The 13,285-nt window shown below is 39.8% G+C and overlaps 1 protein-coding gene across 2 annotated transcripts in view; it reads left to right on the forward strand.

Annotated features, from left to right (window-relative positions):
* EXD1 (exonuclease 3'-5' domain containing 1) overlaps positions 1-13,285 on the forward strand; it is a 40,741-nt gene that overhangs the window by 12,170 nt on the left and 15,286 nt on the right. For both annotated transcript variants that reach the window (XM_081228929.1, XM_081228928.1), the window contains exons 6-7: positions 1,088-1,146; positions 4,377-4,463. In XM_081228929.1, coding sequence (XP_081085055.1) covers positions 1,088-1,146; positions 4,377-4,463 — 146 coding nt within the window. The remainder of the gene's footprint in view (positions 1-1,087; positions 1,147-4,376; positions 4,464-13,285) is intronic.

Raw genomic sequence — 13,285 nt, forward strand, 5'->3', positions numbered from 1 at the left:
GATGTGGTTGTGAGAGAAAAAGAGGAAACAAGGATGACTTCAGGGGTTTGGGCTTGAGCAGCCTGAAGTATGGGAAGGATTCTGGGTGGGAAAGGTTTTGGGGAGATGGTTAGGAGTTTAGTTTTGGTCAACCTAAGTTTGAGTGTAAGCTGAGAGATGAAGACAAAGATCTGAGGTGGAGATATAAATTCAAGATCTAGCCTATAAATGGTATTTAAAGCCTTGAGACTAGATGAGATCACCAAGAGAGTAAGTATGGATAGAAAAAAGGAAGCGGTTTATGGACTATGTCCTGAGCCACTCCAGAGTTTTAAAGTTTGGGAGATGAAGAACTATATGTTATGCTATACCTCTAATCTTTTAAATTACATAATTAGAAAAATAATTAATTTTCAGGATCCAGAGAATTCCAAATGTGTGGACATTGGTCCATCTCCAGGACTAATTTATTTTAAGCTATTATTTTTTATTATGAATGTGCTTTTAGAAAATGCATGTCTTAAATACTGTATGATATCACTTATATGTGGAATCTAAAAAATACAACAAACTAGTGACTATGACAAAAAAGAAGCAGACTCACAGACTCACAGATACAGAGAACAGACTAGTGGGGCATTGGGAGTTACAAACTATTGGATATAAGATAGGCTACAAGGATGTATTGTACAACACCGGGGAATATAGCCAATATTTTCTAATAAATGTAAATGGAGTGTAACCTTCAAAAATTGTATAAAAATTTTTTTAAAAGTACATGTCTTGAAGTATTCAAGATATAAACTTATGATGAAGGAAACATTACTGGATTATCAAAGGAAATGAGTAAATATTTTATTTTATAAGATATCATTAGTGGGGCTTTTGTTTATTCTCAACTGACAAATAATGCTAATAGTGTTCACTACGGGATGGACTGACGCAGGTAGGTGATAATGAAATAGTTCTCAGTATTCTAGGCTTAGCCTCAGTAGTTCTAGACATTTGAGTTGCAATAGAGTAGGACTTTAGGATTATGGCTAAAATTAGTGGGAGGGCTATTCTATTGCCAAGGAAGACAAATATATATAATAACATTCTCCTGTAGAGGAAGAGGAGGTGACATACACAGTCATTGATCAGTTCCAGCAGAAATTTGGTGCTGCAGTAAGTATTGCCTTCAATCATTCTCCATATTGTCTGCAAATGGGTATCATGTCTATGTCTCATAAATTTCTCTCTTATTATAAGATCATTAATGTTGGGCTTCCTTGGTGGCGCAGTGGTTGAGAGTCTGCCTGCCGATGCAGGGGACATGGGTTCGTGTCCCGGTCCGGAAAGATCCTACACACCGCGGAGAGGCTGGGCCCGTGAGCCATGGCCACTGAGCCTGCGTGTCTGGAGCCTGTGCTCCACAACGGGAGAGGCCACAACAGTGAGAGGCCCGCGTACCGCAAAAAAAAAAAAAAAAAAAAAAAGATCATTAATGTTTTTCCTAATGAGTTGACAAAACACCTGAGAGCCAGCTATTTGCCAGGCATTGTTCTGAGGTCTGGGTTAAAATAATAATCAAGACAAAGTTCTAGCCCTGAAGGAGCTTATTTTAATGCAAGAAAATAAACACATAATTGTATATCAACTGGTGATAAGTGCTATGAAGAAAAAGTGTAGTATGGTGAATAGAATGACAGGGAGTTCCTATTTTATTTAGGGTAGACAGAGAAAACCTCTGTGAAGAGGTGACATTGGAACAGAGATCTAAAAGAAGTAAGGGAGCTAACCATGTGGATACCTAGTAAAAAACTTAAAGAAGGCATAATTACAAGTGCAGAGGCCCTGAGGCTGAAGCACACTTGACTTGTGTGGAGGAACAGCAGGGAGGTCATTGTGGCAGTGAAAAAGAATGTTAGGGAATGGAAGGGGGCAGGAGGCAGGTCAGGTAGACATAAGGATTTTGAGTTTGACTTGAGTAAGATGGAGAGCAATTGGAAGTTTTAGAGGAGAGTCAGAAATTTTTTTTTACTTATATTTTTAAAAGACCAGTCTAGATGCTCTATTTAGGCAATTTCTCTATAATATTTTATTAATTTGAGATGTGGCAGTAACTAATTATTCAGCCTAGGCTATGGTTCACAGTTAGACTTTAGGGAAGTCGTTAAGTTTTTTGTTTAGAAGCAAGCTTATGCTCATGTATGCACAGGTGTATTTTTTAAGAGAGGGTTAGCTTTCAGCAGATTCTTTTTTTTTTTTTTTTTTTTTTTTGCGGTACGCAGGCCTCTCACTGTTGTGGCCTCGCCCATTGCGGAGCACAGGCTCTGGATGCGCAGGCTCAGCGGCCATGGCTCACGGGCCCAGCCGCTCCACGGCATGTGGGATCCTCCCGGACCGGGGCACGAACCCATGTCCCCTGCATCGGCAGGTGGACTCTCAACCACTGCGCCACCAGGGAAGCCCCAGATTCTTTGCTTTTTAAACAGCTTTATTGAGATATAATTCACATGCCATAAAATTTACCAATTTAAAATGTACACTTCACTGGATTTTAGCATATTCACAGAATTGTACATTCATCACCACAGTGAATTTTAGAACATTTTTAATACCCCAAAAGGAAACCCCATATTCCTTAGCCAACACCTCTAATCCCTTCTGAGTACCCCCAGCCCCTGGCAACCGCTAATCTATTTTCTGCCTCTATGAATGTGCCTGTTTAGGACATTTCATATAAATGGGATCATACGATGTGTGGTCATTTGTGATTGGCTTGGCTTCTTTTGCATAGCATAATATTTTCAAGGTTTATCTATGTTATAGCATTTATCAGTATTTCACTTATTTTTGTTGCCAAAAAATATTCCTTTGTATGGGTATACCACATTTCATTTATCCTTTCACCATTTGATGGATATTTGGGTTGTTTCTACTTTTTGGCTATTATGAATATTGCTGCTGTGAACATACATATACAAGTTTTTGTGTGGACACGTTTCCATTTCTCTTGGATAGATACTTATAAGTGGAATTGCTGGCTCATGTAATAACTCTGTGTTTAACTTTTTGAGGATTGGCCATACTGTTTTGCAAAGCTGCTGCACCACTTTACTTTCCCACCAGCAGGGCGTGAGGGTTCCAATTTCTCCACATTCTTATTGACACTATTATCTGTCATTTTAATTATAGCCATCCTAGTGCTGTGAAGTAGTATCTCATTGTGGTTTTGATTTGCATTTCCCTGAAGGCTAATAGTGTTAAGCATATTTTCATGTGTTCATTGGCTATTTCTTTTTTTAATTTTTGTTGGAGTATAGTTGATTTACAATGTCGTGTTAGTTTCAGGTGTACAGCAAAGTTATACCTATACATATATCCACTCTTTTTTAGATTCTTTTCCCATATAGGCTTATTGGCTATTTGTATATCTTCTTTAGAGAAATATCTATTCATTTGCCATTTTAATTGAGTTACAAGAATTCTTTATATATCAACAGATGCTTTAAAGGGTCCATGACAACAACAACAAATAATAGGATAAGAACTTTTGCTCCAGAAATTTAAAGACTTAGTTGGAAATTCTTATCAATAGGGGAATACAGCTTTTGTTCCCAGTTTTGCAGCCTTCTTGTTGATTGAGAATGGAACTGAAGTTCAGTCCACTTTTTTTATCATTGATGAAAGATACTCAGAATATAGAACACTTTATGCTATGTAAAGGAAGATATTGTGCTAGTGTAAGTTACTTTGCCTTTCTATTCTTGAGTAATTTATCTACCTGTAAAATGGGGAGAATCTTGTGCCATGCAGATATTTTCATGGATTATGCAGTAAAGATTTTAGAATTGTATAATGTTTTGAAATATAATAAGAATATAGACAATAAGAGGACCAGCATGTGTTTCCAGGATACCCCTATTTCAGTTTTAAATAATTTAATGAATCCAAGACTTTAAAGGACCTGTTGAGTCTGTGTTTTTCTCATTCTGAACAGTAGATACTGTGAGACTCAGCCACTGTGTGAGTTCCCTTTAGGTACAGTAAATTGCTGTTCTTCGTATGAGGAATCTTGCCATAAAGACTAGAAACCTTTCACTGTAACATCAGTGGTAACAAAAGGTATCTGAGTTTTCAACTCTTATTAGCATTTGCAATATGAATGATTTATTTTCCAGTTGTGGAATAACTTTGTGAACACTGAAAAGAGGATCATAAGCATTCAATGTGATGTGTGTGTGTGTGTGTGTGTGTGTGTGTGTGAAGCAGACATGTGTTTCGGATTTTGTAAGTTTAAAAAAATGTGATCCACTTTGTTTATTTCTAGCCATTTTACTTGTGCCATTCATGATGTCATAATTGCAACATTTATTTCCTGGAGATTTTTATTTTCTTCCTTTTCTTACCAGATGCTCCACATCAAGAAGCAAAGTGTCCTGAGTGTGGCAGCAGAAGGAGCTAATGTGTGTCGTCATGGGAGACTATGTTGGCTTCAGGTAAAAGATTTCTTAAAACTTTTTATTTTGAAATAATTGTAGATTCACTGGTAAATTTATTTTAATTGTCTTTCTTATGTCACCCCAGTGTCACTGTCCTATAGCTTGTTCGGAATGCCTTTCAATTTTCTTGTACTCAGTTTATTATTTTCAAAGGAAAGAGCTTTAGGGACTTCCCTGGGCGTCCAGTGGTTAAGTCTCCTTGCTTCTGGGACTTCCCTGGTGGCTCAGTGGTTAAGAATCTGCCTGCCAATGCAGGGGACACGGGTTCGAGCCCTGGTCGGGGAAGATCCCACATGCTGCAGAACAACTAAACCCATGTGCCACAACTACTAAGCCCGCGCTCTAGAGTGTGAGCCACAACTAGTAAGCCCGTGTGCCACAGCTACTGAAGCCCACGCTCCTAGAGCCCGTGCTCTGCAGGAAAAGCCACCACAATGAGAAGCCGGCGCTTGTCGCAACTAGAGAAAGCCTGCGCACAGCAACGAAGACCCAACGCAGCCAAAATTAAATTAAAAAAAAAAAAAGACTCCGTGCTCCTACTGCACAGGTTTGATCCCTGTTCCAGGAACTAACATCCTGCATGCTGTGTGGTGCAGCCAAAAAAAAAAGGAAAGAGCTTTACAATCATCGTTGCTGTCTCTGCTGTCTCAGAGGCTCTACCTGAGGTTTTCTTTCCCAGCTCTGTTCTCTTGCCTTAGACATATGGAGAATCTCTTTTTAAGATTTATTATTTATTTATTTATTGTATTTGTTTTTCGCTGTGTCGGGTCTTAGTTGTAGCACACGGGACCTTCGCTTAGGCATGCAAGATCTTTCATTGCGGTGCATGGGCTCCAGGCTGTGTGGGCTCTGTAGTTTGCGGCATACGGGCTCTCTAGTTGAGGTGTGCGAGCTCAGTAGCTGGTGCACGGGCTTAGTTGCCCCACAGCATATGGGATCTTAGTTCCCTGACCAGGGATTGAACCTGCGTCCCCTGCATTGTAAGGCAGATTCTTTACCACTGGACCACCAGGGAAGTCCCAAAATATGGAGAATTTCTTACCTTTCCGCTGATTGGTAGATTTCCACAGTAGATTTCTGCCACATCATTCTCATTTTCCTGGATCAAGGAGATATAGGTGAGAATATCCATTATATCCAAAGAACTTTGTAGTGAGCCTTGAATAGCTAGAGGATGCGTAACCACCTTTGGATCAAACTCAGTATCATCAGTATTTAAGGGGGAGTGGGCCAGGAAAGCCAGCTGAATTCCCAATCAATGTCCTCCATCCTTTGAGTGAAGACCTACAGCAGCCTACTGAGAGAATATTTTTATTAGGATTGGCAATCTGCCTTCTTGAACTCTTTCCTCTGGAATGTTTACTTTCTCAAAGGGTAAGGAATGGAGTTATCAAGCCCAGTTTTGCTCAGGGATTAAATTGCTTCCCTCTTGTTTCATGCACTTTCTAGGTAAACCTTAGCTTTTAGATGACTAGGTTAGAGTTAGCAGCACAAATGCAAATTATTTAAAACAAACCTCCACAAACAGCAAAAGCAAAAATAAACAATTTGGACAACATCAAATTAAAAAGCTCAAGATTGATTCAAGATGGCAGAGTAGAAGGACATGCTCTCACTCCCCCTTTCGAGAACAACGGAATCACAACTAACTGCTGAACAGTCATCGACAGGAAGACACTGGAAATCACCAAAAAAGATACCCCACAGGCAAAGACAAAGGAGAAGCCACAGTGAGATGGTAGGAGGGGCGCTATCACAATAAAATCAAATCCCATAACTGCTGGGTGGTTGACTCACAAACTGGAGAACACTTATACCACAGAAGTCCACCCACTGGAGTGAAGGTTCTGAGCCACATGTCAGGCTTCCCAACCTGAGGGTCTGAAAATGGAAGGAGGAATTCCTAGAGAATCAGACTTTGAAGGCTAGCGGGATTTGATTGCAGGACTTCAGCAGGACTGGGGGAAACACAGACTCCACTCTTGGAGGGCACACACAAAGTAGTGTGCACATTGGGACCCAGGGGAAGGAGCAGTGACCCCAGAGGAGACTGAAGCAGAACTACCTGCTAGTGTTGGAAGGTCTCCTGCAGAGGCGGGGGGCACCTGTGGCTCACCAAGGGACAAGGACACTGGCAGCAGAAGTTGTGGGAAGTACTCCTTGGCGTGAGCCCTCCCAGAGTCCGCCATCAGCCCCACCAAAGAGCCGTGTAGGCTCCAGTGTTGGGTTGCCTCAGGCCAAACGACCAACAGGGAGGGAACCCAGCCCCACCCATCAGCAGACAAGCAGATTAAAGTTTTACTGAGCTCTGCCCACCAGAGCAACAGCCAGCTCTACCCATCCACCAGAGGGCAGACAGCAGAAGCAAGAAGAACTACAATCCTGCAGCCTGTGGAACAAAAACCACATTCACAGAAAGATAGACAAGATGAAAAGGCAGAGGGATATGTACCAGATGAAGGAACAAGATAAAACCCCAGAAAAACAACTAAATGAAATGGAAGTAGGCAATCTTCCAGAAAAAGAATTCAGAATAATGATAGTGAAGATGATCCAGGACCTCGGAAAAAGAATGGAGGCAAAGACTGAGAAGATGCAAGAAATGTTTAACCAAGATCTAGGAGAATTAAAGAACAAGCAGAGATGAGCAATACAATAACTGAAATGAAAACTACACTAGAAGGAGTCAATAGCAGAATAACTGAGGCAGAAGAATGGATAAGTGACCTGGAAGACAGAATGGTGGAATTCACTGCTGTGGAACAGAATAAAGAAAAAAGAATGGAAAGAAATGAACACAGCCTAAGAGACCTCTGGGACAACGTTAAACGCAACAACATTTGCATTATAGGGGTCCCAGAAGGAGAAGAGAGAGAGAAAGGACCCAAGAAAATATTTGAAGAGATTATAGTTGAAAACTTCCCTAACATGGGAAAGGAAATAGCCACCCAAGTCCAGGAAGCGCAGTGAGTCCCATACAGGATAAACCCAAGGAGAAACATGCTGAGACACATAGAAATCAAATTGGCAAAAATTAAAGACAAAGAAAAATTATTGAAAGCAGCAAGGGAAAAACGACAAATAACATACAAGGGAACTCCCATAAGGTTAATAGCCGATTTCTCAGCAGAAACTCTAAAGCCAGAAGGGAGTGGCATGATATACTTAGAGTGATGAAAGGGAAGAACCTACAACTAAGATTACTCTACCCAGCAAGGATCTCATTCAGATTTGATGGAGAAATCAAAAGCTTTACAGACAAACAAAAGCTAAGAGGATTCAGCACCACCAAACCAGCTCTACAACAAATGCTAAAGAAACTTCTCTAAGTGGGAAACACAAGAGAAGAAAAGGACCTACAAAAACAAACCCAAAACAATTAAGAAAATGGTAATAGGAACATACATATCAATAATGACCTTAAACATGAACGGATTAAACGCTCCAACCAAAAGACACAGGCTTGCTGAATGGATACAAAAATAAGACCCATATATATGCTATCTACAAGAGACCCACTTCAGACCTAGGGACACATACAGACTGAAAGTGAGGGGATGGAAAAAGATACTCCATGCAAATGGAAATCAAAAGAAAGCTGGAGTAGCAATACTCATATCAGATAAAATAGACTTTAAAATAAAGAATGTTACAAGAGACAAGGAAGGACACTATGTAATGATCAAGGGATCAATCCAAGAAGAAGATATAACAATAATAAATGTATATGCACCCAACAGAGGAGCACCTCAATACATAAGGCAACTGCTAACAGCTCTAAAAGAGGAAATCGACAGTAACAGAATAATAGTGGGGGACTTTAACACCTCACTTACACCAATCAACAGATCATCCAAACAGAAAATTAATAAGGAAACAGAAGCTTTAAATGACACAATAGACCAGATCGATTTAATTGATATTTATAGGACATTCCATCCAAAAACAGCAGGTTACACTTTCTTCTCAAGTGCGCACGGAACATTCTCCAGGATAGATCACATCTTGGATCACAAATCAAGCCTCAGTAAATTTAAGAAAATTGAAATCATATCAAGCAAGTTTTCTGACCACAATGCTATGAGATTAGAAATCAATTACAGGGAAAAAAATGTAAAAAATACAAACACATGGAGGCTAAACAATACGTTACTAAATAACCAAGAGATCACTGAAGAAATCAAAGAGGAAATCAAAAAATACCTAGAGACAAATGACAGTGAAAACACAACGATCCAAAACCTATGGGATGCAGCAAAAGCAGTTCTAAGAGGGAAATTTATAGCTATACAAGCCTATCTCAAGAAACAAGAAAAATCTGAAATAAACAATCTAACCTTACACCTAAAGGAACTAGAGAAAGAAGAACAAACAAAACCCAAAGTTACCAGAAGGAAAGAAATCATAAAGATCAGAGCAGAAATAAATGAAATAGAAACAAAGAAAACAACAGCAAAGATCAATAAAACTAAAAGCTGGTTCTTTGAGAAGATAAATAAAATTGATAAACCATTAGCCAGACTCATCAAGAAAAAGAGGGAGAGGACTCAAATCAATAAAATTAGAAACGAAAAAGGAGAAGCTACAACAGACACAGCAGAAATGCAAAGCATCCTAAGAGACTACTACAAGCAACTCTATGCCAATAAAATGGACAACCTGGAAGAAATGGACAAATTCTTAGAAAGGTATAACCTTCCAAGACTGAACCAGGACCAGATGGCTTCACAGGTGAATTCTATCAAACATTTAGAGAAAACCTAACACCCACCCTTCTCAAACTCTTCCAAAAAATTACAGAGGAAGGAACACTCCCAAACTCATTCTATGAGGCCACCATCACCCTGATACCAAAACCAGACAAAGATACTACAAAAAAAGAAAATTACAGACCAATATCACTGATGAATATAGATGCAAAAATCCTCAACAAAATACTAGCAAATGGAATCCGACACATTAAAAGGATCATACACCATGATCAAGTGGGATTTATCCCAGGGATGCAAGGATTCTTCAGTATACGCAAATCAATCGATGTGATACATCGTATTAACAAATTGAAGAATAAAAACCATATGATCATCTCAATAGATGCAGAAAAAGCTTTTGACAAAATTCAACACCGAGTTATGATAAAAACTCTCCAGAAAATGGGCATAGAGGGAACCTACCTCAACATAATAAAGGCCATATATGACAAACCCACAGCAAACATCATTCTCAATGGTGAAAAACTGAAAGCATTTCCTCTAAGATCAGGAACAAGACAAGGATGTCCACTCTCACCACTATTATTCAACATAGTTTTGGAAGTCCTAGCCATGGCAATCAGAGAAGAAAAAGAAATAAAAGGGATACAAATTGGAGAAGAAGAAGTAAAACTGTCACTGTTTGCAGATGACATGATACTATATATAGAGAATCCTAAAGATGCCACCAGAAAACTACTAGAGCTAATCAATGAATTTGGTAAAGTTGCAGGATACAAAATTAATGCACAGAAATCTCTTGCATTCCTATACACTAATGATGAAAAATCTGAAGGAGAAATTAAGGAAACACTCCCATTTACCATTGCAACAAAAAGAATAAAATACCTAGGAATAAATCTACCTAGGGAGACAAAAGACTTGTATGCAGAAAACTATAAGACACTGATGAAAGAAATTAAAGATGATACCAACAGATGGAGAGATATACCATGTTCTTGGATTGGAAGAATCAATATTGTGAAAATGACTATACTACCCAAAGCAATCTACAGATTCAGTGCAATCCCTATCAAATTACCAATGGCATTTTTTATGGAGCTAGAACAAAAAATTTTAAAATTTGTATGGAGACACGAAAGACCCCGAATAGCCAAAGCAGTCTTGAGGGAAAAAAACGGAGCTGGAAGAATCAGACTCCCTGACTTGAGACTAGACTACAAAGCTACAGTAATCAAGACAGTATGGTACTGGCACAAAAACAGAAATACAGATCAATGGAACAGGATAGAAAGCCCAGAGATAAACCCATGCACCTATGGTCAACTAATCTATGACAAAGGAGGCAAGGATATACAGTGGAGAAAAGACAGTCTCTTCAATAAGTGATGCTGGGAAAACTGGACAGCTACATGTAAAAGAATGAAATTAGAACACTCCCTAACACCATACACAAAAATAAACTCAAAATGGATTAGAGACCTAAATGTAAGACTGGGCACTATAAAACTCTTAGAGGAAAACATAGGAAGAACACTCTTTGACATAAATCACAGCAAGATATTTTTTGATCCACCTCCTAGAGTAATGGAAATAAAAATAGAAATAGGGCTTCCCTGGTGGCGCAGTGGCTGAGAGTCTGCCTGCCGATGCAGGGGACATGGGTTCATGCCCCAGTCTGGGAAGATCCGCGGAGCAGCTGGGCCCGTGAGCCATGGCTGCTGAGCCTGTGCATCCAGAGCCTGTGCTCCGCAACAGGAGAGGCTACAGCAGTGAGAGGCCAGTGTACCGCAAAAAAAACAAAAACAAAAACAAAAACAAATGGGACCTAATGAAACTTAAAAGCTTTTGCACAGCAAAGGAAACCATAAACAAGATGAAAAGACAACCCTCAGAATGGGAGAAAATATTTGCAAATGAATCATCAGACAAAGGATTAATCTCCAAAATATATAAACAGCTCATGCAGCTCAATAGTAAAAAAACAAACAACCCAGTCCAAAAATGGGCAGAAGACCTAAATAGACATTTCTCCAAAGAAGACATACAGATGGCCAAGAAGCACATGAAAAGCTGCTCAACATCACTATTAGAGAAATGCAAATCAAAACTACAATGAGGTATCACCTCACACCAGTTAGAATGGGCATCATCAGAAAATCTACAAACAACAAATGCTGGAGAGGGTGTGGAGAAAAGGGAACCCTCTTGCACTGTTGGTGGGAATGTAAATTGATAGAGCCACTATGGAGAACAGTATGGAGGTTCCTTAAAGAACTAAAAATAGAATTACCATATGACCCAGCAATCCCACTACTGGACATATACCCAGAGAAAACCATAATTCAAAAAGACACATGCACTCCAGTGTTCACTGAAGCACTATTTACAATAGCCAGGTCATGGAAGCAACCTAAATGCCCAAGGACAGACGAATGGATAAAGAAGATGTGGCACATATATACAATGGAATATTACTCAGCCATAAAAAGGAACGAAACTGGGTCATTTGTAGAGACATGGATGCATCTAGAGACTGTCATACAGAGTGAAGTAAGTCAGAAAGAGAAAAACAAATATCGTATATTAACGCATATATGTGGAACCTAGAAAATGGTACAGATGAACCGCTTTGCAGAGCAGAAATTGAGACACAGAAGTAGAGAAAAAAACATATGGACACCAAGGGGGGAAAGTGGCAGGGGGTGTGGGTGGTGGTGGGATGAATTGGGAGATTGGGATTGACATGTATACACTGATGTGTATAAAATGGATGACTAATAAGAAAAAAAAATAAAAAATAAACATTAAAACAAAAATTTAAAAGCTCTGCACATTAAAAGAAAGGATCAACAAAATGAAAAGGTAATCTGCGGAATGGGAGAAAATATTTGCAAACCATATAGCTAATAAGGGGTTAATATCCAAAATATATAAGGAACTCATAACAACTCAATAGCAAAAAACAAATAATCTAATTTAAAAATGGGCAGGGGTGCTTCCCTGGTGGCACAGTGGTTAAGAATCCGCCTGTCAATGCAGGGGACACGGGTTCGAGCCTTGGCCCAGGAAGATCCTACATGCCATGGAGCACCTTATCCCATGCACCACAACTACTGAGCCTGCGCTCTAGAACTCATGTGCCACAACTGCTGAGCCCGTGTGCTATAACTACTGAAGCCCACGCACCTAGAGCCCGTGCTCCACAACAAGAGAAGCCACTGCAATGAGAAGCCTGCACACCACAACGAAGAGTAGCCCCCGCTCGCCACAACCAGTGAAAGCCCACACACAACAACGAAGACCCAATGTAGCCAAAAATAAATAAATTAATTAATTAATTAAATTTAAAAAAAAAGAGCAGGGACTTCCTTCGTGGTCCAGTGGTTGAGAATCTGTGCTTCCACTGCAGGGAGCACGGGTTCAGCCCCTTGTCGGGGAATTAAGATCCCGCATGCTGTGTGGTGTGGCCAGTAAATCAATCAATCAATCAATCAATAAATAAATAAAAATTAAAACAGGCAAAGGATTGGGATAGACAGTTTTCCAAAGAAGATATACAAAATGCCAACAGGTACATGAAAAGGTGCTCAACATCACTAATCATCAGGGAAATACAAATCAAAACTACAATGAGAGGGACTTACCTGGTGGTCCAGTGGTTAAGAATTCGCTTTCCAATGCAAGAGACACGGGTTCAATCCCTGTTCGTGGAACTAAGATCCCACATGCCACGGGGCAACTAAGCCCGTGTGCCGCAACTACTGAGACCGCAAGCTCTGGAGCCCGCACACCACAACTAGAGAGAAGCCTGCGTGCTACAACGAAAGATCCTGCATGCTGCAATGAAGATCCCGTGTGCTGCAACAAAGATCCTGTGTGCTGCAACTAAGACCCACAGCAGCCAAAAATAAATAAATAAAATGAATAAAATATTTTAAAATATAGCTATCGTTATTTAAAAAAAAACTACAATGAGATATCACCACACACAGGACAGCTGTTATCAAAACGACAAGAGATAAGTGCTGATGAATACATGGGGAAAGGGGAACCTTTGTGCACTGTTGGTGGGAGTGTAAATTGGTGGAGCCACTATGGAAACAG

The sequence above is a fragment of the Mesoplodon bidens genome (assembly GCF_964165515.1).
Source record: "Mesoplodon bidens genome assembly, chromosome: 3".
Lineage (NCBI taxonomy): Eukaryota > Metazoa > Chordata > Mammalia > Artiodactyla > Ziphiidae > Mesoplodon > Mesoplodon bidens.